Source organism: Podarcis tiliguerta (assembly GCF_965153285.1).
Source record: "Podarcis tiliguerta genome assembly, chromosome: 5".
Lineage (NCBI taxonomy): Eukaryota > Metazoa > Chordata > Lepidosauria > Squamata > Lacertidae > Podarcis > Podarcis tiliguerta.
In genome coordinates this window covers 78,761,737-78,789,436 of record NC_139538.1, presented here as the reverse complement: position 1 = coordinate 78,789,436, position 27,700 = coordinate 78,761,737, and the positions used below count along the sequence as shown (strand labels likewise).

Here is a 27,700-nt window from a genome sequence, read left to right as displayed (position 1 = left end):
AACCATATTCACATGTTGGTTACAGGTCATAAACAATGCTCTAGAAAAATGGCCCAGAACACCAACTTCTAGCCAAACCAACTAAATTCCCCAGTTACACACAGCTAGATCAGCTTATACAGTAAGACACAGAATGTCCACAGAAACCATGTTCCAATTCCCATTCTTGGCAATAAAAGGTATTCTGGGGAAATGGTCCAGAACATCATCATCAATTAATTAAATTTCTATAATACCTTTTATCGGACGATCACAGGGCAGATTTCTATAGCTAGAGCTATAGATATAAAACATACCAGAACAACAAATGGAAACAATACCCTCCCAGAGTTTAAAAGGTCATAGATGGTTTAATTAGCCAACGTATGTAACAAAGGGGCCAGGCGAGCCTCCCTGGGGAGAGCATTCCACAAGCAGGGAGCCACCACAGAAAAGGCCTTTTATCGTGTTGCTGCCCTTCAGACCTCTGGTGAAGGAAGCACTTGAAGAGGGGCCTCAGATGATGATTGCAGGGTCCAGGTCGGTTCATTTGGATGTTATCAGTTATTAGATGTTTTGTGGCTTACTGTATTACCCCCATCTGGCTCAATGTGACTTTTGACCTGGGTTTGTTAGGATAACTCAGAAGTGGGCTATTTTTCTGGGACACCATTAATCCAAACTTGGTTTCTGCGGACGTTTTGTGGCTTAAGGCATCATTTGCTTTCATGTGACTGGTAAATTGGGTTAGTTCAGCTAGCATAGAAGTTGGCGCACCTGGCTGTATTTCCAGAATGCCATGGAGTGCCCTGAATTGGTTATCCAAATGTGGTTTCTGAGGACGTTTTTGTGGCTTATTCGGTTCACAGTGGCATCACACAACTATACTTCTCCATAACATCTGACTCAGGGGAGGTCGTATATGACCTGGAACATTGTCTGGGTGCAGTGGTGGACCAGATGAGGGCTAGTAAACTGAGCTTGAACACTGGGAAGACAGAGACTTGGCTACTATTTCTGTTGCGTGTCGATCTGATATTTTTCTATGGTTTATTACTGTGGATCATGGCATGAGTAAAAAGGTTGGCATAACTTAATATGACAGGAGATCCCCACTATGAACTTTCTTGACCCTGGTCCCAGACTGATCTCAAACGTGTCCTGGAAGGCATCGAGGAGACATATTGAGCTCCTAATACCTTGTATAAAGATCAGCCCATGTAATCTAGTTACCAGTGAAATCTAATCAACATCTCCTGCTAAAGAATGGTTGCTACACAGACAAAATGATATAACTTTAAGGCAGGATACAAACAAGGATGACCAGTTTAGCTATAGCTCACCAGGATTATAAACAAAATAGGAAATAGAATAAACAAAATAGGCAGGAAACTATGGGAAGAAACAATAGAATAGAAATATTGGAATTATTGGAATTAGCCCCTCCAACCTTCTGCATTAGAATGCATTGACTAACATTAGTACAAAACCCCTAAATTTTCAATGGTTGGTTAGCTCTCTAGGTTCCAACAAGGAGCTTAGCACTCTTAAGGAACCAACACACACCCTTTCTCTTGAATGAGCCACAGAATGTGATTTCTGAGGAAGATTTGTGATTTACTATATCTGTCTGTCTCATTATACCTGGTGAATTTGGCTGGTTTGAACAGCTCAGAAATATGCTTCTGGACTGCTGTTTTAGAACACTATTTATGCTCTGAAACAGATACAGTGGTAGCACAGGTTAAGTACTTAATTTGTTCCGGAGGTCTGTTCTTAACCTGAAACTGTTCTTAACCTGAAGCACCACTTTAGCTAATGGGGCCTCCTGCTGCTGTTGCGCTGCCGGAGCACGATTTCTGTTCTCATCCTGAAGCAAAGTTCTTAACCTGAGGTACTATTTCTGGGTTAGCGGAGTCTGTAACCTGAAGCATAAGTAACCTGAAGCGTATGTAACCCGAGGTACCACTGTACCAGAATGTGGTTTCTGCAGATATTTTGTGACTATAAAAATTCCAAGCCATTTCCCTGGAATACCATTTAGTGCCTTAACAGGTTTTCATGGTCATCCTGTTCTGAACTGGATGGGATCTGGCCGTGAATAGATTAATGAAAAGTACACTGTTCAGATTCTTTGCGTTCTAAAATGTTATTCTCAACAGCCTCACATCCCATTGTTCACAGAATGGGCACCAGAACATGGCTTCTATGGGCATTTTGAGGCTTAATAACCATTCCTATTGGGTCCTATTGGATGAGTTAAAAGTTGGCTTTTTGAGCTATTTTTCTGGAATATTGTTTATTGCCTGGAATGAGTATCAGAACATGGTTGCTCTGGATTTTTTGCAGCTTATTTAACCAATACCATATAGCCATGTTTGACCTGTGGATTTTATTGGTTTGGATAGCTTGGAGGTTGATGTTTGAGGTCATTTTTCTGGGATACCATTTAATGCTTGGAATGGGTATCAGGGTGTGGCTTCTGTGGATATTTTGTGGCTTACTGCATCAATCACATCTAGTCACTATTTTAGTTAGTTGAACTAGCTGGTTGGTTTGATGAGAGCCACCCAGTCAAATGGGCAGGGAACAACTACCGTTGTTGTTGTTGTTTTGAAAGCTTGCCTTCTGGGCTGTTCCAAGCAGGTTTAGGGCATGAAGGGGCTAATAAAAAGGATTCTTTGAGTTCTAAAATACTGTTCTCAACTGTTGCTGACACTTCTTACTGTACCCAGAATGGTAGAGTGAGGTTTATGTGGACATTTTGTGGCTTTGTGTTTGATTTGCATTTGGCTTAATATGACTGGTGAATTTGCTTGCTTTGCCTAGCTCAGGAATTGGCAGTTCCAACTATTTTTCCACCATACAATATATTTCTTGGGATGGAAATCTCTCCACTTGATTTCAGTGGAAGTTTTGTGGCTTACTGCATCAATTTCATCAAGTCACTATGTGGCTAATTTGGTTAGCTCAGAAGTTGGCATTCTGAAATGTCCAGGGCAATTCCATTCTGCTCCACGTGGGTCCTGGGTGTGAAGGGGTTAAATAAAAGTTTACCGTTGCAGTGGTTTCAGTTCTAAAATGTTGCTCCCGAGCTTCTGTAACACATATATTTGTACCCAAAATGGGTATCTGAATGTCTTTTCTGTGGATATTTTGTTGTTTTTCTGGAATCAGTCCCAAGAAATCCCATTGGACTGGCAGATTTGGTCAGTTTGCCATTCCTGGCACTTTCCCCAGAATTCTGTTTTTCACCTAGCAGGTATCAGAATGTGAAGGAGTAAATGGAAAAATATATTGGAATAGTTTTTGTTTGAAAAAATATTGTTCTCAATTGTCTCTACCACATTCCTCTGCTTTTTCCTGTGTAAAGGGTTTTTCCATCCTCTTCCAGTTTTTACACTGCCATTGTAGAATGCAAGTACAGGCATCTGTACTCAGGTGTGGTTTTTAACTCTGCTTGTTTCACAAGGCAGTTGTTTCTCTTTCTCTTTTCTCCATAGAGATGAATGTATAGTGAGAAAATTGGATGCCCCTGCACACTGTGAACTTCGGTGCTGTAAGGAGGGGCCAGTAGGAAATGGTCTCATTGGGCAGCGGCCACCCTCCATCAATCCTGAAAGACTGAAAGATTTTGGTGAAGAAGATTACCTAAATGGGGGAGTGAAGACATGGGAAATGAAGATAATCAGCCATAACGAGGAATTGCTAAGAGATCCAGTTGTTCGCCCAGAAAGAAGTAGCCTGCCAGCCTACAACAAGTTTATTCGATTTGAAGATATCAGTGCAGCAGCATTCAAAATTCAGTGTGGAGTCCAGAAAACGCCTTGTACGGTATGATAAGCGACTTGTTTCACAACGCTAGTTAAAATGCAATGCATCCTAGAAGTTATTTACTCTATCAGTGCCCCACTGGCTTTAGTATAACATACGGATTGTGGCCTTGCTTTAAACTTCTGCGCACAAGGCAAAGATGAAGTCAACGTAGCCCAAACAAAGTGCCTTCCTTTAGCTTTGCTTATACAGATTGGGCATCTGTTAGCAATGTTTCTCATTATTTCACATGAGTCTCTCCTCAGTATGGGGGCCTCCTGACTGTCAGTATTTTGCAGGAGGAATTTGAGTGCATACTGGAACCTTAGATTTGCACAATTAATGCAGTCTTTCACCCTAGCACAACAAATTCACTTTTTAAAAAACCAACTCATAGACTTTTTGTGGTTTGGAAAGGGGCAGAGATGAAATTAACTCCGGAATGTTCCATTGTTTTCAGTATTCTAGGCTTTCAAAGCAGTATGGAATGGACATATATCTAAAGAAAGAGTTCCTTCAGTACACAGGATCTGTGAAGGAGCGGGGTGTGCTTTACCTTCTGATGTCTTTGCAACAGGTAGGAAAACCAGTGGAGCAAAATCTGAGCATCAGAGTGAAGTGGTTCTTCACTCAATTTATAAACAACCCTGTGAGGTAAGTTGGCCAGAAAGAGAATGCTTCTCTCCCCGTCTCTTAAAAAACCCACCACCTCTGTATTTGACCTTTGGACAAAATCAGCCAAGCTAAGAGGGTCTTCCAAAAAATGATTCGTAGTTAAATGGGGATGTGAACCATGGTTTGCAATGTGTAAGCCCCACTGTCATGGTCTGGTCTGATGCCAGATCCCATAGGCATTTCAGGGACACACAGGCAACTTGCTCCAGCAAAGGTTGAGAGCAGATTGAGGCCTTGTAAGTTTCTTCCTCCAGACTGCTTCTTCTAGGCTCCACCCCCTTGTAGAGAACTTCAGATTCTTACAGGGCCAACCCTCTGGCTTGAAGATGGGCACTCCTCCTCTGTTCTGTAGCCTTCTACCAGTGTGCAGCCTGTGCTCCCAGACCAGGGAGGTACTGTGAGAAGCATTATGGTCCTCTGATAGGAACCCGCAGCTGGCAACCTTTAAGCCAGAGGTGGCCAAACTTTATTGGCTTGTAGATTGCACTGCCACTACTCCAGGAGCTGCGTGCCAGCAGTAGGCATAGCCAAAAAGTGGGCAAGTCCACATTCTCTGGCCTACCACTTTCTAATTGCGACCTCCCCGTAAAACTAATTGCTAACCAGTGTCCTGTGGTTTGATGGTTTGTGTTGCAGGATCAACAAAGGAAAGGTGTGATCGTTGCCTCGGACACTAACTTCTCCATGGCAGTAGCATATCATGCCTCAGAGCACCAAATCCCAGTGTTTGTCATCATGTCCACCAGCACCTTGCCAGCCAGAGTTAAAATGTGCCGTGAGTACGGTGCCATGGTCATTTCCTATGGCTCTACAGCGAGAGATGCTCAGATGCACGCCAAGAGGCTGGCACAGGAAAACGGCTACTTGTATCTCGAAGAGTAAGTGGATATTTAACAGATAATAACCACAACACTCAGGATGACCTTTTATAGCAACATCACTATAAAGATCTTGTCGGAAACACAGCTTGAGCCTTACCATATGTGGTGATGGGGAAAAGATGGGCTACATCTTCTGCATCATCATCACTACAAGAACACTGCAGATAAGTCCTCCCTAGGTAGGAATATGAGTAATGGAACATTTCCAGTGTTGCACATTATTTCCTTGGCTAAAAGTAGAAAAGTCCATTTGTTTCTGTAATTCTCTGAGCGGAAAATAGAACACATGTATTGGCCGCAGCATCACAATAACTGTTGAGATACCTTGGAACTAGAATATTTTCTTTCTTGCCAGCCGTAAGCGTCAAACCTTCTGGATCTCTGCTTGCTGTATCCACTGATGAGGCCAATGGAATGAGCTATTTGGTACAACATTTCCATTAATTTGTCATCCTGCAGGTTAACGAATCAAATAAAAATAGCTCTTATAATTAGCTCTCTCCACTTCTTCCTGATCTGATATTGCTGCCCCCACTTTAAACTTTGTTTCCTTCGGTTTACTCATAAATTGCTTGCTAACTGAAGGAGTTTTTTTAGTTAGGATTTGGGCTGCCTTAAAACTTCTTTGTAGCCTTCAGGGAGGTCCTTCAAGTTAGAAGTTAAGGTATCAGATGTTGGCTTTGGGTCACGGAAAGACTTATTCCATGTTGGTCTGCACTGCGTTTCTGCAAAGAGCTAAACTGAAAAGCTGTAGTTTCCTGTAAATTCCTTGCTGTCCAGAACGCTAAACTGACTTTGCCCTTAGAGCAGATTAAGAAAGAGATCCGATGCCATTTCTTGCATCTTGAATGAGAGCAGAAAGCACAAGAGAAAGGAGAGCAATAGCAGAATAACCCAGAGATTCCTGCCAAGCCATAGCTGGTTTTTGCTGGAAAAACAACAACTAGAATAGCCGTCTCAGCTCTCTGAGAGGAAAAATGTACATTACAGACTTAATCTGATTTAATAGTTATGTCCTTTCCTTGGAATATCCTGGGAACTATTTGGACTACAAGGCGGCAAAGGGATCTCTAATGCTGATTCTCAGCCAACTCGTCAAAAACAACTCCCAGGGGGGACATGACAGCTACACTTGTAAAGAACAAATACCAGTTTGGAGTACAGATGTGCCCTCTCTAACCCTTCTGCTACTGTAGTCTTGTCTCCTAGCTGGAAATGATGATTTCCGCTAGCTCAAGTCATTTGCAGCAAGTGATGCATATGTTAGTTTTAAGAGTATGTCTGTGACTTTTGTCACATGAAATTTGTCTGATGCAATAACACTGCCATGCATTTAAGGTAGTAAGCAAAAAAAGGAGGTGGGGTGGTGGAGAGTAATCCTAAAATGAGACTATGAAACAGCTGGGTTGTACCACCAAGTTAGAGCAGGCAGGTTTCTCGAGTCTAGACCATTAAACCCACATCAAGACCCTACAATCTGCTATGGCTGCTGTTAAAAAGAAATTCATTTGCCTTCACCCTTAACGATGGCATGTGCTTTGTTAAATTATCTTAAATTTACTAAACGTCTAAAATACGTAGGACACTCTTTTTTCCCTGAATGATGGTGCAGAGGCCTGTTTCGTTCATCTCCTGATCTGGGTATGTCTGGAAACCTCAACAAGAGATTTCAGCAACTCAGAAGCCTGTGTGAACCTCCCAAATTCCATCCAGTCCTTAGTCCTATCTGAGTTCCTCTAGATCTAGAAATGGGGTAAAGGGAGGAAACTTTGCACTGTGGAATACTTCAAGAGATCCTGCTGCACCCTCACTTTAGGATTTGCGTTCCTAAAAAATTAGTCTTCAAGGTGTCACCAAACCATTTGCTGTATTACGGGGGAAAGATAATTTTTCAGTGTGCTCAGTGCCTTATATCCTTGTACAGCTTATTCATTCATGAACAAAATATTCAAAAATAAAAGCAAAGAAGGTGGCAGACTCTCTTTCCTTGGAGGATTTTAAGTAGAGGTTGGATAGCCATCAGTAATGTATGATATACCTAAGATTCCTACATCGTGGGGGTTGGACTAGATGACCCTTGAGGTCCCTTCCAACTCTACAATTCTATGATTCCATGAACAAAAGCCATAAATTATACATACAAACTATATATATATATATATATATATATATATATATATATATATCATTCCAACAGAACCTGCAGCTGCTTTAGCAACATGCTCATGAAGGTTAACCCTTAGCCATTTTATCACAGCAAATAATGAAGGTATTGTTCATTGTTGATGAGCAAATATTTTCCCTATGCTTGCTTTTGCAGAGAAGACAGTTCTGTCTATCTATCAGGGCTGGGGACCATGGGACTGGAGATCTACGAACAGGTGCCAAAACTGGATGCAGTGATATTCCCGGCAGGGGCCCACTGTGGACTGCTAGCAGGCTCAGCTGCTGCACTGAAACACCTGAACGAACATATTTCTGTGATTGTAAGCATCTATATGGATTTAGCTCCTGCACGTATGCATTTTGAAAGCTGTACTTGGCTGTATTTTGGTTCAGACTCTAGTAGCATTAAACCAGCTTGTTGAAACTAACAATAACTAAACAAATTAAAAGATTGTCCAGTAGCACCTTAGAGACCAACTAAGTTTGTTCTGGGTATAAGCCTTCGTGTGCATGCACACTTATTCAGATATTATTCTTGGTATCTGAAGATGTGTGCATGCACACGAAAGCTTATACCCAGAACAAACTTTGTTAACCTCTAAGGTGCTACTGGACAATTTTTAATTTTTTTATTTATTTCGACTGCGTCAGACCAACACGGCCACCTATCTGAATCAATAACTAAACAGAAAGACATTGGGCTTTGATAAAGGAGTTAAGTAGAAAAGCACACCCAAGGAGCTTCCTGGCAAATGGCACCGAAAGCTTCAGCTTTTGCTCTTCAAATCACATGAGCCAATCAACCTTTAGCCATGCTTCAGAAAAAGGTATTTATGCGTGATTCATTGCGTCAAAATGTATGGAGGGTAGTACATGGAGCAAATGTGTATCTCACTGAAAACAATGTAGTGAGGAGAGACAGGAATGAGAGTTTAAAACACATTCCAACACACACACAATTATTATCATTAATATGAGTATTACTGTATTTTTTATATCTCTCTCACATTTTTATCAGTCTGGGACTCAACTGGATACGCATCCAATTTATGCTTGTGATTTCTGGTCCCACAAGTGAAATGTGCAGAACGCCTATCTGTTCAAAAATCCCCTGAGGTGGTTCAAGGTGAAAGAGGTTTCTCTCTCTCTCGTGTGTGTTTTAAGAAACCAACTGAGGGAAATTTTACCCTACAATCAGAACTTGGCCTGCTACCTGTAAGGGTTAAGCCAACCCACTTAAAACAAAGTGCACCATCTAGTGAAAAAGTTTGGCCATGTTGGTTTCAATTGAAGAGACCTGGCCCCTGCATAAATCGTTCCCATTATTATTTGGTTTTGTAGTTTCTTTTTTTAAAAAAATATTTATATAGTTCAAAAGAACCTACAACATTTTCAAGTGACGTTGGACTCCCCCACCCCTCTATGGTTTCCTTAATTTTCCAAATAATGCTGCATATTATTGCTATTCTATAGCTTATCTTCTCCACAATATTTTCAATTTTAAATGTTACTGTCGTTCTTATTCCGAAGCTACTTGCATTTTTAACACGTTCGCAATATTTTTAAACAATAATCTACAAATATTTTCCAGTCCTCCTTAAATTCTGCCTCATCTTGATTTCTAATTTTACTAGTTGCCAATGCGGCAGATTCCATCAACTTCAGCTGCCAATCCTCTTTAGTAGGTTTCATAATTTCTTACCTCATCAAAGGAGATCTCACGGCAGCTTACAAGATTAAAACTGAACTAAAGCTCCAAACTACAGATAGATCAATGGAACATGAAAGTGCTTACCTTACCTTTGATGGATCATAACCTAGATTTGCACAGGTACAAAGAATTGGTTTCACAATGATTTGGTGAAAGTATGGCTTGGGTGCAGTTTGTCAGGGTAAGAGTTGTATCTTACTTATTAATGAGAAGAGTTGTACTCTTATGAGAAGAGAGATGTCTGTAGCCCTGCCTCTCTGTATAATTCACACTGGCTACTGGGTTGCCTAGTTGCAGATGAAAAACAAGGCCTGTGTGGTCGGCATAGCAACCCTATCTGAACTGCTACAAGAATGCTGCTGCTCCTGTCATAGAGGACAGGACCATCAATGGAAATTGTGCCGTGCCATCTAAATGGAGCTTTAGACCTTCAGAGGCAGTCTGTGCCCAGCTATATTTTTTTATCTTGGAGAGTTTTTTATATGAAAAAAGCACCCAGACTTTCCATGTCCCCACCTGCAGGCTAAAATGGATAAGACACATAATGTAAGTTGATCACATTGTTCAGCTCAGGATTCTTAGATTTGGATGGCATGAAAGAGGCAAGGATGAACTTTGTTGCCCATGACCACCTAACAAATCCTTTCTGGTAGGATGCTTTTGCAGTTTGTGTTTGTTAGGTTAAGTCTCATGGGTTATTCTGGCCTAGTTATCACTGAGGTGATAAAGGTGACTGTATTGTACTACTTTGAACTTGGGAATTCACATGACTGAATCCTCTTTCCCATACAACTATTCCTCTTCATCTAAAAAACTGGATGCTGAGGGTATTTGCACAGGTTTCACAATGATTTGGTGCCTAATTTTCTTTCTGACACATTTGTTCTCTGTATGCACGGAATTGTTCCACATGAAGTTGTATTCAATCATCTGAATCTTCCACTGGCAATCTGAAGTGGTAAAAGACAGTCATAGCTTTGCTGCCTTTGTGAAAACTAGGTCTTGTACAAGGATTGAATTTCTGTGTCACTTTGCCTGGTCATAACACACTGCCAGAGAAACTCAAGACTGTACCTCTTTGGCACAGGAGAACATGGTTGAGAGCAGTTGACTGAGACATGGAATGTTAGGGTGCATGTTTGAAAACTAAACTGAAATGCTAAACCATCATTTAAATTGGGTTTGTCTTTCTCAGGGTGTAGAATCGGAGAGTTTCCCTGTGTTGCAGCAATCGTTAAAGATTGGTCACCCGGTAGAAGATCAGACCCGCAGTAACCATCAGTTTTACAGAGGTAAGAGACTTTGGCATCTTTTCTACTTTACATATGTTCCCATTCCATTGAAAAGGAGACACCAAGTTATCCTGTTTTGTTTTTCTGCTGTTACCTGTGTAGGTAAGGTAGGTGTTCAGATGCTCTTTGCCGTGTTATAAGCTGCAAAATGGCCAAGTATTTTTTAAAAAAAAAATTCACTTACAATTAGCAGGAAAAATAATTTACTACCTGCCCGCCCCCTTGCTTTTTTAAAATGTGTTGCTTCAACCCACAGATGTGAGCGGACCTTGTTTTGGCACCAACTCGTTGCAGCTGACTGGGAAATTTGTTGATAAGGTTGTAACAGTGAGGTGAGTACAGCAAATGAGTAAATCAAGGACAACTATTGTCTGGTATGGTCACTTCCAAGAGCACTTCCAAGTGATTCCAAGAGGCATTTAACTTAAAACAAACCCAACCACCACCACCACAACAACAAAAGCCCCTGAGCACAAAATGTACTTAATATGATAGGAAGAGTGAAAGATTCATTTGGGTTGGAAAGGCATCATAAGTCACTATGTAATAAGAAAGGGGCCTGGAATCTCTCAGTGAGGCTGGCTCCTGCAGTCACCTTTTTGTGGCCTTTTTTGACATCCAAGATGCCACAGCATTTGGGTTTACAGTCATTTGGTGACATCAATGACAGTCATATGTGTTGCCACAGCCAACAGAATTAAGTGGTAGCATGGACAAGCGGAGACCAGGATGGGTAAGGTAAAACAGCATTTGTGCAACATAAAATTGATGGATATGTTTTTTGACATAAACGTAGACACACACACACACATACAGTGACTAATTGCCTTGTTGTGCTGCCACTTCCTGTCATGCCCAGTGAAATGCTTTGGGGGGAAAGAAATATGAGAAATCAAGTGATGTGTGCATAAGCAGCCCTCTGTTTGACCCTGTTCCTCTCACTCTTCAGAGAAGAGGACATTCTGATTGCCATGCTGAGGTTGCTGGAATACGAACGAGCCACGGTCGATGCAGAAGGATCCATTGGCCTTGCAGCTCTGGTCACTGGGAAGTTGCCAGAGTTAAAGGGTAAAAGGTACGGAAATATGAGGAAGGAAAAGAGAACTGTGTTTCTTAGATGCAAAGCCTCTCTCATTGTGCGTCCCAGATTATCCACTACTTTGGGGTGGAACGCATCCAGAACCGAAGGACCCCCTGTTTTGAAGGTATTAGAAGTGACTTCAGCTGGTCTGTGTTGTTTCTTTTCTTAGCTTCAGTGAAGCAATACTGGGTGAAGGCAGGAGCTAAGCTTGCCAGAAATAATACTTGGGTTTCAGTAAAATCAAGCCCAGTGGCGTAGCGTGGGGAGTGCAGGGGGGGCCGGCCGCACCGGGCGCAACATCTGGGGGGGCGCGCTCGCACTCGCAGCTCTCTGCCCCTACCTGGCTCGAGTGCTAAAATCCACGGGTTAGGGGGCACAAATTACTTGCCTTGCCCCGGGTGCTGACAACCCACACTACGCCACTGATCAAGCCCATGCCACAGTTAAAGCACTTTAGCTTATACATTATGGAGACTTCCACCACTCAGTAAAAATGGTGTTCTACTTGAGCCAATGGCCAAGCACAGCTAAAAGGAAGTTTGAGGCCCAGATGATGATTCATCTCAAACCCACTTTTCAGTCTCTTGAATGACATTAGTATTCTCACGGGAGCCCATCTTTGTATGACGAGCCAGGATAATGTAGTGTTAGCAATACTGATGCCTCCATTCTTAACTTTCTATTCCAGGAGTAGCATACCCCTGTAACTCTGCCACCTCACTGCCCTTTCTTAGCATACCTTATTTAAAAGCGCCTTCCTGCCACCAAGTTCCTTTCTGGAAGGAGAGACAAGTGATCTCTTCTTGTCCCCTCATCGGCTTGTGACAGTTTGATCCTGCCAATTCCTGGACTGCAATAAGTTTACTCCACAAAGCACAACATGCAAGCTACTTGTGAGTCGGCCTAATTTTGAACATGAACAGGTGCTCTACTGGGGAAGAACCAAGCCTGCCATTCAAAACAGTTTTCCTGGGGTGTAAATGGCTGATGTGATAGTACTCTTGGTTGATTTTGTTCATGGATGTCTGTTCTAAAAATGACATATAAACAATAGACTATTTCAGAGACCTGGCTTGAATTGACAGATATCAAATGAATATTATTTGCTTTGTAATCTATGCAAAAGGCAGCTGTAATGGATGGGGAAAAGCAATAACATACTGTACATTTTAGCAGTGATATAAAACATGACGAAAGGACTTCTTTTGTATAGTAATGAATTTCTGGTGATCTTACTCGTTTTCCAGAGTGGCTGTTGCAGTGTGCAGTGGTAACCTGGAGCTCTCACTGATGAGGCAGTGCATAGATCGTGCCCTTACATTGGACAACAGGGTCTGCAAATTCTCCATTCTGATCTCTGACTGTCCAGGCGATATTTCAAAGCTACTGGCGATCTTGGCTCGGGAGGAAACAAGGTAGCCTAGAATGATAACCAGGAAGAGAACAGTATTCAGAAAACAACTAAGTGGACTGCTGACATTCATTTTATGTTTAGTATTTGGGGGGGGGGGGTAAAGTCACATGGAAAGATGAAAGAATGGGTTTATTGTTTTCTTTTGAGCTATATTTCACTGAAAGAATAGAGGAGGTAGGAACACATGATTCCAAATCTCTTCATTGCTCCTTCATGTAACACTCAACCATGATTTGGTGTTACATCTGAATTGCATCTGGACTCAGGCGTCTCTTTTGAGATTCTTGTAACTTTTTCAGGTGTTATTTTGTCCCTGGGGTGAGTGGGCCTCAGGCTTGCAAACCCTGCTCTATATACTTTCTAGATACCACTAGAATATAAACCAAGTGCACTCAAAGGCAGCAGTTGTAATCCCTGCCGTATATAATGCAAATGAATGAAGAAGTACAATAACAAGTGAAAATTGAGAGAGATCAGGAACAGTAAAGAGCTTCAGTCTGTCAGTCATGTCCTTCCCTTCCAGCAATGATTTCTCTCTCTCTCTTTCTCCACACACACACACACACACACACACACACAGAGCCCCCAAGCTGCTGGCTGGAAAGTATCTGTGGATTCAAGCTGAAGACCTTAGCAGGCAACCATTCTAGCACAAGCTGGAAGAATCAAAGTTTATGATCTCTCCATGCAATGCTGCAAGGATGCTGTTCATTCATGTTTTCATGAGTACAGGCAGATAGAGTCAGCATGGCCCTTCCTGAGAGAGATAGGAGACCAAATTAAGAAAACGACCCATGACTCTTAAGACTCTGATGCTTTCCTTGATTTTTGCCCTCCTTTCCGCTAATTGGCAGATGCTAAAAAAAAGAAAAGAAAATTACTTTCCGCACAAAGAGCATACAACTATGACTAGATCTGCTGTGATCTCACATACAATCTCTTTGTTCTAGAGTTTTGGACATAAAACAAGAACACATGTACGTGGCGTCTGATCTGTTCACCAGCGAGGTAAGGAAAAACCTTTCATTATGACTTAGTTGTGACTGAGTATGAAACTGCCACATACAGTCATATCACTGGACAATCTAACCCAAATGGCAGATGTTTTGACAGGCAGTAGCTTCCCAGGGTCTTCAGTAGAGTTCTTCCCTAACCCCTAATATTTGAGATCCTTTTAAGTGAGCAGTTACTCTAACCCATAGGAGTGGGTTAGATAACACTAGAACTGGAGATCCAGTGAAATTGGTTTGTAGTAGATTCAGGAAAAATAAAAGAAAGTACCTCTTTTTCATAGTACATCATTAGCTTATGGAATTCCCTGTCACAAGATGATGACCATGGCCTTAGATGGATTTTGACAAAGGGGCAGCTCTGTGAATGCATGTGTCAGGGAGCATTGACCAAGTAGGACTTCCTGGAGCGAATCCCTGTGTTTTTAGTAATGTGTGTCCCTTTAGCTCACTTTATACAATTTCTGTGGAATGTGAGTACGGCCACGACAAACATGATAGCTGCATAAAGTGCAACGTTTCACGAGTGAACGGTTCCATCCACCCAGAACTGCTGCGAATCCAATGTACTCATTTAAATGAATGGAGATTGAGCATCAACAGTGCTTGGTGGTTCATACTGGCTCCAAGCCTTGCTAGGCAGCGCAGTAGGGTAAATCTGAACTCGTTAGCCAACTTTTGCTTGAACATTATACATTCACTCATGGAGAGCTGAGCATTTCCTGGCTCACGTGGTTGCTTAGTGAAATACTGATGGGATGGTTTTGCTTTCTTTTACATATAGCATTTATTCAGCTACTTTGGCCAGCTCTGGACAATTTTAATAATCCCCAGTGCTCCAATTATGTTTCGCTGGTAAAACGCAATACAAGAATATTTATAGCTGAAGCTCCCAATTGATTCCAGATTTTTGGAACTTTCATAGCCAGCAGAGATACATAGAATACATTAAAACATACATTGGAAATTCACTCGGCTTGCTAGAGAACAGATTATCTTTACAGAAAAGTACCCGGTTTCAAGAAAAACAGACTTTTGCCTCCCAGCTGCCACATGCTTTCATTTTAAAATGTATAATTTTGTTGCAAAAAAAGGGTGGGGGCACAAGTTAAATGGGGCAATACAATGTATATGAATAGTTGAAATAAAAATCCTTACAGTTTAACAAGATTTTGTGCACACCACTCTAGAAAAATGGTTGTTCTGGGCACTTCCAGACTGTCACTCTTTTCAGGGGGATAGAGAAAAGATCTGCACATAGTAAGGAGCTGCAACAGTGAGGAAGGTGTGGAATCTTTCAAAACTGATTGGTAACAGAACCAGATAGATCTTTGGCTGGAGGCACCTGACATGTCTGTCACACACTTTGTGAATCCTGCACCTGATTCCACATTCCACGCTTTTTAAAGAGTTGCAGAATTTACACAGGCCTGGTCACCAATTCCCCGTTTCAAGCCATGCATGGTTCCTGGGATTAGTACTTCTATATCGCTTTCTCCATGCCCTGGCCTAGCCTGTCCTCAGATTACTGCCCTCTCCAGAGTCCTGCCCCTCCTCTGCCTCCCTTTCTTATGACAGCCTGCCTCTGGACACTACTCTGCATTCAGCTGAAAAGCTCTCTCTCTTTCTGACTCCACATCCCAATAACTCTATCTTCATGTCAACAGCTCGCAGCTACCCTGTTCCTAGGTTCTGTGTGAAGGTTTTTTCCTCAATGAAGTGCACTTTTTACTTCTGCATCTTGTCAGCAGTTTCCTTGACAACTTCCCTCCTGAGTGTTCATGAAATTCTATGAGGTCACAATAACATGTCCAGTGTTTACAGGGGGCTCACAGGCAACCGGCTGGCAGTAGTTTTTAGCCTATTATGTTTTGCAAGCCAGCCAAACCATATACTGTGTCTCGCTTGCCAACTAGTGTGTTGTAGCGCTGCCAAAATACATTCAATCTAAACCAGGTAAGGGTTAAGATAATTTGTAAATTCAGTTGAGCTGTTATGCCTGTTTAGAAGTGAGTCTCTATACTGTGTCAGTTTTCCAGCTGTAATTTCCTTGATGGTCTCATGTACAGCTTGCATGTCTTCATAGGTGAAGGACATATGATATACTTTATCAAATAAAAGAACTGGATGAATTACAGATGCTACATCATAGCCATTCTCCATAGAGATGTTGTTTCCCATCTAATATGGGAAGAATGTGAACATAGTGTGGTCCTAATCACCCAGCTGCATACAGTGATCTCAGATGATGGTCCTAGGATGCGCCTGGCTGGGTAGGCAGCAGAGAGTTAGGAAGATGTTGCCCCAGTTTTAGTGGCAGCAGCAGGGGAAGGTATAGTAGGAGTGGGGGAGCTGACCACCATCTGGGGTGGAGACCTATACATTTGGTTCCTATCCTGATTCTCAAGTAGTCACTGTTCCAACACACCAATATGAGGGATGGAGATTGAAGGCATGGGGGCAGCAATGAACTCCTTTGTCATGGCTGGACCATGTAATGTCGTTAACTTTGGAACTGTAGCAGCACGCAGTCGGAATATTGCAGATGCCAGATGGGGACTTTGTTAGGCAACAGCAAACACATGTGCTCCATGTGGACGATGGCTTCTTGCCAAATGGCTGGGTGGGGCGCTCCAAAGCGCTCCGCACGAGTTGTTTCCCAGCCCTCATTTGTTGTTTTTATAAGGGGAGCTTGCCAGTTCTGCACCTCTCTTAATCTGCACCCCTTTGTTTAGCCTGACATTCCTCAGTGCAGGTGTGCAATAGCTATTTTTTAAATGTGTTTTTTTTCCCCCAGCAACGAAAACCTGGCTTTTGAATTTAAAAATATCCTCTGACACAGGTGAAGTCCTTTCACTGCCTATATGTTGGCCATTTTAACCCCAAGGAAACCTGCCCTCTGGGCACACGGCAGGACTTAAAGCAGGGATGAAGTTTCCTGTAAAACGAGGGCTGGCTCACTGTGACTTAGCCCTAGTCTGTGTGCCAAGAAAAAAGGTATTGCGTTAATCAGAAGACACTCAGCACATTTGAGCACACACAAAGTGCTTTTTGGTCACAGATGAGGAACCAGAGCCCTTGTGTACCTCAGAGAAACAAGAGGAATGACTTCCACCTCGGAAAGTGTGTCTTCCTAATAACCCTGAGCATTGACACCACTCATTAGAGATACAGCATTTGCCAGGAGTCAGACCTAGAACTGAACAATCTCCTATGATCCCAAGATCATCTGTGGGGCAAAATACAGAACAATCACACCAGTCACTGCAGACTTGCCTGGTATTTTTGCTGAAAGAGAAACCGTCAACCACGCCAACATTTGCCTTCAGTCGGTTGGCAACAGCGTCACACAGATAAAAATAAAAACCCAATTTCTGGTCATGGGAACTGGCCCTTAAGAACAGAGTCTAACTTCTTTTCTACCTGATGGCTCCTGCTTGTCTGTGCTGTCAAGAATTTATTCATAACAGCAAACATATACCTGATCTGACGTTTCCTAAGAGAACTGGAGAAAATGAAAGCGGGCCTTAGAAGCAAGACTTTAATGGAGTCTTTGGGTATTTACCGAAGAATCAGCAACTCACAATGCTTTCAGGAGACAACTGTTATCTTCCAGCTGCTCTGTCTAGGAACGTTGCACTCTGGGGGAGCAGTTGTTATAGCCAAAGGCAGGGGTAGGGTGCCCCCCAAGTATTTCCATCCAACCCTCCAGACTCTCCCTGGGCCATGCCTCCTTCCTCAAGCAGCATTCCTCACCAGCCCTGCCCTGTGCTTTTGCCCGGACAGAATGTCCTCTGGAACTGCGATGGCTCCCACTCACCTGTGTGGAGGGTGTGTGTGTGTGTGTGTGTGTGTGTACACGCATGCCCACCCAGACACATCTGACTTTTGCATGGTTGAAATGTAGCCAGCTGCACAAAGGAAAGATTCTTTTATATATATATATATAAATATTTTTTATTAACCGACCAATCAAATCAAATCACATAAATTCCAAATTACAAAGCCGAATTTTTAAATTTTTGTTGGGGGTACCCATATTTCAAGTTCCGAAGGGGGGTCCAATCATCTTCTTGCTGCTGCATTAATGTCCACAAATCTGTCCAAAAAATGTTCATAATTCTATCCAATCCTATCTTGCTGTTTCCCACATCTCATCTTGTTATTTTGGTATATTTTTCCTTTCTCTTTGCGACCTCTTCTGATAATCTCCTTAAGCAGGTAAAAACAAGTTGTAATCCTGTGTGAATTTTTTCGTTCGTCCAATAGCCATATCGAGATGGTTTCCATATATCATCACTTCCATAGATAAAAGCACTCTTTCCATCATTAATCTTCGCAAATCTGTCGCCTTCTTTAGGCCTCTGAGGAGGTTCGCCCGCAGTATAAAAACAGATCCATTCCTCCTCCCAGACATAAATCTTTCGACAGAACTTGCCAAAATGGCGACGCTGTTTTTTACTGCGTCATCCCAAAGCTCTTGTACTTTCATCGATCTCCTTAAAACATGCTTTTGGTTAGAATTTATTTTCACACAGTCTTAAATCATCCAGCTTAGGTCATTTAATCGACATTTCTGACTTGTGGGGGGGGGAATTATTGGTTAATCACATAGAAGAAAGAAAGGTTTTTCCCCCTCCCCCATCCAGTCCCGCTGCCGACATACCGAGCCTTGATGTGTCTTCTCATGATATATTCCTGTTTATCCGACCCGTCTTCTTTCTCAGAGGTCCCTTCAATTAGCAGTCTTTACTCCCCATTCTTCACTTGAAATATGTGCATTTGCTTCTTCCTAATTGTTTATTTTCAAGTTGCTGCAGCTAGTGGCGTGACCAGAGACAGCGTCCAGGAGAGCTGATGTCCACACAAGGGCGTTCTGCCTAGTGCCCTCACCCCCTCAAATCCAGGGTGATTTATGGGCACAGCAGGCAAGGGCAGTCCCCGCCCATTCCCTTGGGGGGGCAGGGAGGCTGCATACTCCCATTACAGCCTCTTAATTACCTCGTGTGGGTGGGAGAGATGTTATTGTCGGCCATCTTCCAATGCGCCCCTAGTGGCCCCCTTGCACAAAGGAAAGATTCACATCTGTTCCTCCATCAGTTTGCCTAAAGCACCGCCCAGCAATGGTGTGTGACCCCTAGAATGCTGCTCATGGTGGAATGTGGTATTTGGGGAGGAAAAGGTTTCCTAGAGCGATATCACTGTATGTGGGTGCTTCACACATGACGGACTGAACCACAAAGTCCAACCATTTTATAGTGGCAAAGTTTCTGTGGATGAGAAACCTGGGAATAATCTGGTTTAAATGATGTTTGTTGCTGTTGTTTTCCAGGTCACCTGCATTGTAGAGACCAGAGACAAAATCCACACTGCCCAGTTAAGGAACGCCCTGCTAGACTGCTACCCAATGATGACATGGATGGAGCGGTGATGAGCCAGCCAATTTGAAAAGCTCCACGATCATCTTCCTTGTTTCAGTTTCAGGAAAGTTGAAGAAGTTATTGTTGCTTATTTCTATAGAGCCATCACACTGTATATGGTGCTTTACAAAGAACCGGGATCGACAGGTTCCTACTATCCCAAGGGGTTTGCAGTCTAAAACGGCACTGCAATCAAAAATACGATTGCGAAAGCCCTGGTATGTTTAAATCCTGCAAAATGAAAAAGTTAGGAAATAGCAGTAGGGTTTCTCTTCTGTGTCTTCTCTCAAATCAGAATGAAACACCTATCCTGTATCATGAAGATGAATAACTTATATCTTTAACTTAAGTGCTTCATAGCAGCTGCAGAGTTCCAACTGTAATCTTTGTATTAGCTATGTATTCCCCACCCCCATCCCCCATATGACACCACCCCCAAATTGCCTTCAGGATGATATAACTGAGAAACTGTTGAGGTCCTTAGTGTTGTATAGACTCCTGTAAAATACAACAAGTGAATTCCAGAAAGGGTCTTCTCCAAGCTCTTCTTCTGTGTAGGCAATTCCTGCTCCTTATGATGATACTTCCTTCCTCATTGCTTGGCTTATTCCACAGCTTCCAAGCCAGAAAACATTACTTCAGCCTTGCAATAAGTCCAAAAAAAAATTACAAGTCCACAGAAATGTTTACAAGCCTGCCTGCTCTATGCTAGTTATTTGTACCACCCTGACAATCCGAAAGAGGGGAGGTGAAAGAGTCCAGGATGTCCCAGTTTACAACACCTTCTCTGGCTCAATACCTGGAGGCAACACTTGCTCACCTTAGGCCAGGGGTCAGCAAGGTTTGCCTTGCCTGGGCCGGTTCACTTCAGCGGACGTCCCTCTGTGGGCCGGATCGCATGCACATGCCATTTCTGGCGTCTGCATCTGCGCAGATGCGATTTCCAGGGCCGCGAAAGTGAGTCCCCGGCGCCACGCTGGTTTAGCGCAGTGCGCGGGGACTTGCCGAGCGGGTGGCTCAGTTGGGGATGGCTCATGGGCCAGTTAAACGACCCCCATGGACCACTTGTGGCCCATGGGCCTTAGGCTGCCGACCCCTGCCTTAGGCGATTAGGCATGTGGGTGTTTACAAGCCTGAATTACCTGAAAGTTGGGTTTTGTTTTGTTGGCTCCCTACCGGCCTGTAGATCTCTACTTTCCACATATTAAAATGTTAGTGAAAACTGCTTAAGGATGTTGTAGTACTACATGTTAGCATGCTAATTTTAAAAAAATAAAATAAAGAAGAGAATCAAAACCTTTCTAATTATCACAATTTAAGCAAAGTGTTTTTCCCCGATTGAACACTTCCAATCCATTTTTGGCATTTCATGAATTTAGTAATGGGAACCATGCTTCGGTGAATATGTGTGTTGCGCTAAATAAACTTTTTTTATTAAAAAAAATGGGGGTAATTTTCTTCTTCTTATGGCTGCTATGGGGAATTCCACAACCACAGCAGCTATGTCATAACCACTGATGTGGATGGAACAAAGTGGGATAAGCATACAGGAAAAGTGCAATACCCCGGTGGTGTGGAAAGTCAATTGCTGTTATGCTTGTAGCTTACAGGGGAAGAGCTATGATTTATTAGCACTAGGAGCCATCTGTCTGGAAGCAGCCCAAGACTGTAAATCAGATCAGCTGATTAATAGCCATACAACCTACAAGTCATAGCTATAATCTTTGCAAACCATTTTTCCTCCTGTTCAATCCAAAGAGTTACAAAAAGTAAGGTGGGGTATAGAAGCTTGAATCACATAGCAATTGTTCGTGAAACTTTGGGGAGGCCTCATACTTTAACCTAGGTTGAGTAATAAAAAATGGCACCCACTGAGTTCATAATTCATTTCTGTATCACTTGCGATTTCTTGCTCTCCTGTAGGTCAATAGTATTTCTATTTTACAGATGGAGAACTGAGGCTGGTTGATTAGGACTTGATGAATGCCATCCAGAGAATCTATGGGCAAGCTATTAGATTTGGACTCCAGTAGTCCATGAATTATTTTTAAAAATAGACAACATCTTAATTGCTAAGTATTCTAATTGCTAAAGTTGGTCCCTCCTTTAGATACCAAGGAAATCAAAGGTGTGCTAAAGAAGGAAAATGTGATTGCAGGGAAGCTAAAGGAATTACCAGTAGTTGTTTCTGTCTTTACTGTGGGAAATGCAAAGCGGATCCCTATGCCTGAACTTTCTGTGGCACTGAGGCAAACAAGAGATTAGATTCTAAGGCTTAATGGCAGATTAAAATGACCAGATTACTAGGCACAGATAGTATCCACTGAAGAAGCTTCTGTAAAATAAGTCCTGTCTCACGTTTTAAGAGGTTTTTGAGAGTGTCAGTAAGCATGTGTATAGGGGTAATCACAGGGGACACAGCATTGTGTACATGGACTTTCAAAAAGCCGTTGATACAGGGTGTATCCAGCGCTTCATGCAACAGGTTCCACTTGCAGAACAGACTTCTTCTCCACCTCCTCTTATAATAATAGCATCTGGTGTATTCCAGTGAGGCTGATGCGTGAGAAAGGGCTCTTGCCCCATGTCCTGGTTGCACGGATGGGACAGTGTGCTGGACTAGATAGGCCTTTGGTCTGATCCATTGGGACTCTTATGTTTGCATGCCGCCGCCACCAACTTTAAGCATTCTATTAACTAAGGAGCTCAATTTGATTAATGGGAAGTGGAACCACAAGACTGGATCTTCCCGACATGGCACGCATTTCTGGCCCTGCTCTTTGGCCACATGTTGAACGCAGACTCTTGTAGTGAATGGACAGGATACCCAAACCTGACTGTGTAGTCACCCCAACTAGGCCCCAAGACTTCCCAAATTCTTTCTTTGAGGATTCGGCAGCTAAAATGCATTAGCTAGAGCTGTATTTCTTTCTTTGAGGATGCAAACTTAAAATATGCATTAGCTTTTGCTGTATAACACAAAGTAGCTGAATGAACAAAGCCTTCTCCTCTTCTCAGTCCATGAAGGCGTAAAAGATGGCCTTGTCAGTGGCGCATCCAACTTATCTTACCAGGTTGCAACTATCCTGGCGCACTGACGCACAGACCCCGGGAATGGCACCAGGAGTACAGAAACAATTTCTATTCATCATGAATGGAGATTGTTTCTGCAAACTTACGTGTACAAGCTCATGAGGCTGGATTCCGGGGGGGGGGGGGGAACCTAAAGAGAATATAGGCTGCCTGTTTCTACTCTTAAGGTGCTGCTTGCTGTGGTTGACCACGCAAGTGCCTTTCTGCTGCCTGGGAAGCAGAAATAAAAAACTCTTTCTCTGAAGCATCCTCGGTGTCTGTTTGGCTCCTCCCTCCCTCCCCGGGAGCAATGCTCATCCTACCCATGGGAAAGGCCTGAAAGGCTACAGTCGGAATCCTGATTGTGCACAGTATCTACGCACATTTCCCTGCTCATGCAAAGGTGTTTGAATTATAGCCATTGAAGGGTGATGGCCAGCAGCACAAGCCTGCTGGGATAGCTCAGTCAGTAGAGCATGAGGCTCTGAAACTCGAGGCTGTGGGTCTGAGCCCCACGTTGGGCAAATGATTTCTGCAACTGCAGGGGGTTGGACTTTCAAACTCTACAATTCTATGTTTATCATTTTGGAGTCGATGGGGCATGTGATGAGAGAATATGGGAAGCCAAACGGAATGTTGTTTTATGAAGAACACAAGAACCTGCCTTTCTTTCTTTCTTTCTTTAGAGGGAAGTTCTCACTTTGAGGTTGGCAAACATTGATGCAAACAACTCAAAAAAGTTTAGAACTTTGCTTAGTTGGCATTGTTAAGTGAGAGCTCCTCCTGCTGGCCTTTCTGTGAACATGATCACAGTGATCAGGGTTGTAGATTCAGGCCTTCATGCTTCCAGTCTACCAGTTCAGACTTAGTTCTCTGCTTATTTTATTTTTTTACCTTTTTCTCACACTGTTAGGTGTTGTTCCTGTTGCTGCAGTTGCTTCCAGTTACTAGTTGTATTTCATTATAACGACACCTGCTGTAGCATGCTAGCTAAAAATCAGAAAGCCCCAGCTTTAACTGTTGCCTCTCTCATGCATTCACCGGGTGACCTTTGGCAATCCACTTTCTGCGCCCCCCCCCCATCTGCAGCATGGGAGATAATAATACTGATTTCCATTACAGGGCTGTTAAAGTTTACAACAATATAACGCTCATTTGAACACTTGAAAGCACTATGCAAATATTAAGGATTAGTCCATTGTTTTTCAAATGGTTATGAGATGCCTTTAAATGCTGTAAAATGAATGGTAACGTTACAGGATTCAAGCATGTGAAATCTTCCTGCACACAGTGTCTATGTGCAATACTTGGTGATCAAAATAAAGGTGGGGAAATACAGGAAGAAGGCTGGAAACAATGACAAAATGCCTTTGTTGGAAAGAAAGCTGCAACACTCCCCAGCCACCAATTTAACCAACTAAATTGTATTGGAAATCTTCCGGGTGTTTCAGTAATATCATCTTCCTGCCCTAATCTCCATCTATTATTCTTTATTACCACACTGCAACACCCGTAATCTTGTCTCTGGCTTAATGCGAGCAGACTAGAACTAAGAAGTCCAGGATTTTGATAAATGCAGTGGAACCTCAGGTTATGTACTGTCCTCCTTAGGAACGCTTTGGGTAACGAGCTCCACTAACCTGGAAGTAGGTTTCCTGGTAGCGAACTTTGCCCCGGGATATGAGTGGAAGTCGCACAGCAGCAGCAGCGGGAGGCCCCATTAGCGAAAGCACGCCTCAGGTTAAGAATGGTTTTGGGTTAAGAATGGACCTCCAGAACGAATTAAGTTTGTAACCAGAGGTACCACTGTGTATGGTACCTCTATTTGCCTACAGTCCCTCACACCTCATGGAATGCTAGTCTAGAATTACCGTATTGGTCTGAATATAAGCCTCACTTTTCCCCCAAATTCTGACCGTGAAAAGTTAAAGTGCGGCTCATATTCGCAACCTTATGGTATGTAGCTAGGAGTGTGGGGCAAACAGCACCAGGAACATGGCAAAGCGGCACCCGCCCCGTGCGTAGTCCCCCATCCTGTCCCCCAAGGCTGGAAAGGGAGAGAGCACCCCCAGTATGCAGCCAGGAATGCAACGGTTTATATTCGGGTATTTCTTTTTTTCTCTGCCCCCCCCCCCCCAATTTTTAAGGTGTGGCTTATATTCGAGACAATATGGTATCCTCTGGCATTCCTGAATGGCATTTGAATCTATCTGCCGTTGGAGGGAGGAGACTGAAAAGGCCCTACGTGCACTTGGCCTCCTCAATTTTCGGCTTAATGTGTATCCATGTCTACATGGAAATTTTGTGCCAATTAGAACAGGTACAGCAGGAAGTTCTCCTGTCACCTGCCGCCTCAACTGGCGTGACAAGCAGTTCCCAGGGGTGGGGCACGGTGAAAGATAGAGGAGCACGTGGATGGGAACAGCTGCCAGTGCCTTGTCTTCTACAGTACTGAGAAATGACAAGGTCTCTTTCCTAGTGGGCAAAATGAGAGGGGACACCTCCACAGGTGAGTCCCTTCAGCTCATTATCATGTGGAAGGCCCTGGGGGAAGACACTGGCATGCCAGGAGCTGCTGAGGAGTTCGATGAAAGTTCAGTGACCAGCCTAATCAGATTTCGTGGAAATAATGGGGAAATGCAGAAACATGTCCTTTGCCTCAGCTAACAAAATGGCTTGCGCTGCTCCTGCTATCTACCCAAGTATTGTCCTGCATATAACATTAACCCTTTTAATATGCATATTGCAAAATGTATGCAATGAATTCCTGCAGGCAGCTGAAACAGGTGGCGATGAGTTTCCTGTGCTGGTGCTGAGAGACTATGACATTCTGTTCCCAGAAGTTTATCTATCTTGACCTCTTCCCTCCCACTTTTTCACAGGCAAGTCAAGCCACATTTTTCCAGAGGATTTTCAAATATTTCGTTAGCCTGGTTTCCAAACATCTTTACTGCTATTTTTAATGCCTGGTGTGTGTGTTGTTAACCCTTTCTTTTCTTTGTTACGCTTAATGTTGGCTTGAGGAGAGATTGTCCTTTACAGGGCTACTGTGAATCTCCATATATAAACTGACTGGGCATTCCGATGTGGACAATATGTTCTCAGGCCAGTTGCAAGCAAAGACAGATTCCTGCATATTCTCCAGCAAGGACAATGCACAATTTTGTCACATCACCCTTTGCCAACCCTCTGGGGGCAACATGCCAGTGGTGGGTATGGACAAAAGTGGATGCGACCACCCTACACTGTCACACATGCACTCACACAAACAGTTTTTCCCCCTTTCCTAGTCAAAAATCAATGCAGTCTTAGGGGAAGGGAGAGATTTGCTTGAGAGATCAGGGCAGACCTGTCTATGCCCACTGCATAGGGCAGGGATGAGAATGTCTAATTCCCAATTTGGCAGATGGGCAAGGGTTAAATTCTGCCTCAAGTCAGACACTACAATGAGAGTAATCCAAAATGGTTGTGCCTGCTTTGGCAAGCCATTTGCTCTTAACACATCTGTAGTGTGAATGCAAGAACAACATGTTTGTGTATGTATACACATGCACACCTACACATTATCTGGCCGTGTTCCTGGGATGCCCAAGTGCATTTCGTCACCAACTCCTTAGCATTCCTGCTTCAAACAAAGGGAACTGAGGAAAGAACCCGATACGATGACACACAAAAGCAGGTATTGTTGAGTCAACCCCTTCATCCTATTAAGGCCTGGTTATTGTTCAAAATTTCCTAGAAGGTGGTGAGGAAACCCAGGCTGCATTAGGAATCCTTAGGGGGCCCTATACTTTGTGTTTTGGCACCCCTGCTTTAAGGATGTGAAACCACCACCCCATCCTTTGTAACAATTTCAGGGCATGCGTTATATTTTAGAGAGAATTATTAGCTTTATTCAAGGCCAGCAGTGAGACAGCTCTCAGAAATTATCAGCTCAAAATGCAGCATTATACCAATTAAGCACCCTGTCTTAGGACACATTTTTATCACAAGATGCAACAGTCAAACAGCTCACCAAGTTTCCCTTCAAGTACTAACAGTATAAAGAACAGCAAAAGCTACCTTTAATCATCCAGACAATAGCCAGGTAAAATGTGATGTGTTAAAGAGGTGATTCTCAATACAACAAGCATGACGGAATATGCAGGGTGTTCAAGCACAAAGGCAAAATGCTGAGCTAAAACTATGAGCAGCAGTGTTCTTAAGAGCTGCCTAAAAATAAATCCAAATGAGACACAGAGTTTGAAAGACATTATAGGGCATTTCAGCAGAAATCATCAAGAGAATTAAAAGTCCAAACCAAAGGCAAGAACTATGGTCTAATGTGGCAGAGAGTCCTAACCTTTATATATTTGCTCAGGCACAGAATCAGCGGACCTGTCTCCTGCACCAACATAACAATGGCATGCACTACAGTAAAAATGCACTGCACTAATACAAAATGCTAAAAAGTTGGTAGGGTGGAGGGGTTTATTCAAGCTCCATGCTGGTGCCCTTTGCTTCTCACCCTCGTTCTGCCCCTGAGCTTATACTAGTGAAAAGTCTCTCTAGAGAGGGTAAAATCTTGTAAACCACTTCACCCTGCCAAGCAATGCCATGCCAGGGAAAAACTGCACCAGTAATTTTCCTTTCTCGGATCTGGGTGGTGGCATTGCATAACATGTAGGTACTAAACATGTAGATACTAAACACATTGGCCAACACATCTATGAATTAGACACCCACTCATCTGACAGGCACTGTTAACTACTTCCTTCAAATCCAACTAATGTGCTGTTTCTAAACCTTCCCCACAGACAGCTCTGTCTATCACGACACAGCTTGGATGAGGAACGCCTAATGAAAGCTCTATCAAAGCTTTCTCTCAGATGGAAACTAGTAGACCTGCTTTGATGTATTTCGGGGGGGGGGGGCATCTTTTGTACTTCAAGACAAGCTTGCGCCATGCCCAAGAGTTTAGTGCCACAGTTATTAACTAAAGTGCTTTGCAATGCATGCAGGTTGTTAAGAGAGCACCAAGAAAACATAAGAGCAAAACCTGCTGGTAGACCATTATAAATCAGAGGGGTGGTGGCAGAGTTTGTGGAGAAAGATTGCAAGATGTTCAGGACGCAATACTGACCACATCTACCTGCGGATAAACCCCTTTAAACTCTGGGTGGGAAGGTGGGTGAGAAATAGAAGAG

The 27,700-nt window shown here is 43.1% G+C and overlaps 1 protein-coding gene and 1 long non-coding RNA gene across 3 annotated transcripts in view; one reads left to right on the top strand and one right to left on the bottom strand.

Moving 5' to 3' along the window:
- The window catches only part of LOC310677426 (L-threonine ammonia-lyase-like), a 64,677-nt gene extending 37,991 nt beyond the window's left edge, over positions 1 to 26,686 (top strand). Inside the window, exons 6-18 of one of the 2 annotated variants that reach the window (XR_014511158.1) lie at positions 3,483 to 3,813; positions 4,253 to 4,369; positions 5,104 to 5,345; positions 7,669 to 7,834; positions 10,421 to 10,517; positions 10,774 to 10,849; positions 11,467 to 11,592; positions 12,846 to 13,013; positions 13,963 to 14,020; positions 19,355 to 19,398; positions 19,501 to 19,660; positions 21,366 to 22,252; positions 22,865 to 26,686. Coding sequence is in view for 1 of the 2 variants with exons in the window: in XM_083440437.1 (XP_083296563.1) it covers positions 3,483 to 3,813; positions 4,253 to 4,369; positions 5,104 to 5,345; positions 7,669 to 7,834; positions 10,421 to 10,517; positions 10,774 to 10,849; positions 11,467 to 11,592; positions 12,846 to 13,013; positions 13,963 to 14,020; positions 19,355 to 19,453 (1,480 nt within the window). In the remaining variant the exon portion in view is untranslated. Of the gene's footprint in view, positions 1 to 3,482; positions 3,814 to 4,252; positions 4,370 to 5,103; positions 5,346 to 7,668; positions 7,835 to 10,420; positions 10,518 to 10,773; positions 10,850 to 11,466; positions 11,593 to 12,845; positions 13,014 to 13,962; positions 14,021 to 19,354; positions 20,887 to 21,365; positions 22,253 to 22,864 lie in introns of those variants that run through there. The other variant, XM_083440437.1, reaches the window with a different exon arrangement.
- On the bottom strand, positions 12,395 to 15,977 carry LOC310677530. Its single transcript, XR_014511235.1, has 3 exons — positions 15,181 to 15,977; positions 12,835 to 13,018; positions 12,395 to 12,628 (listed from the first exon to the last, which is right to left on the bottom strand). It is a non-coding gene; the product is annotated as an uncharacterized lncRNA (long non-coding RNA).
- Positions 26,687 to 27,700: the final 1,014 nt, after the last annotated feature.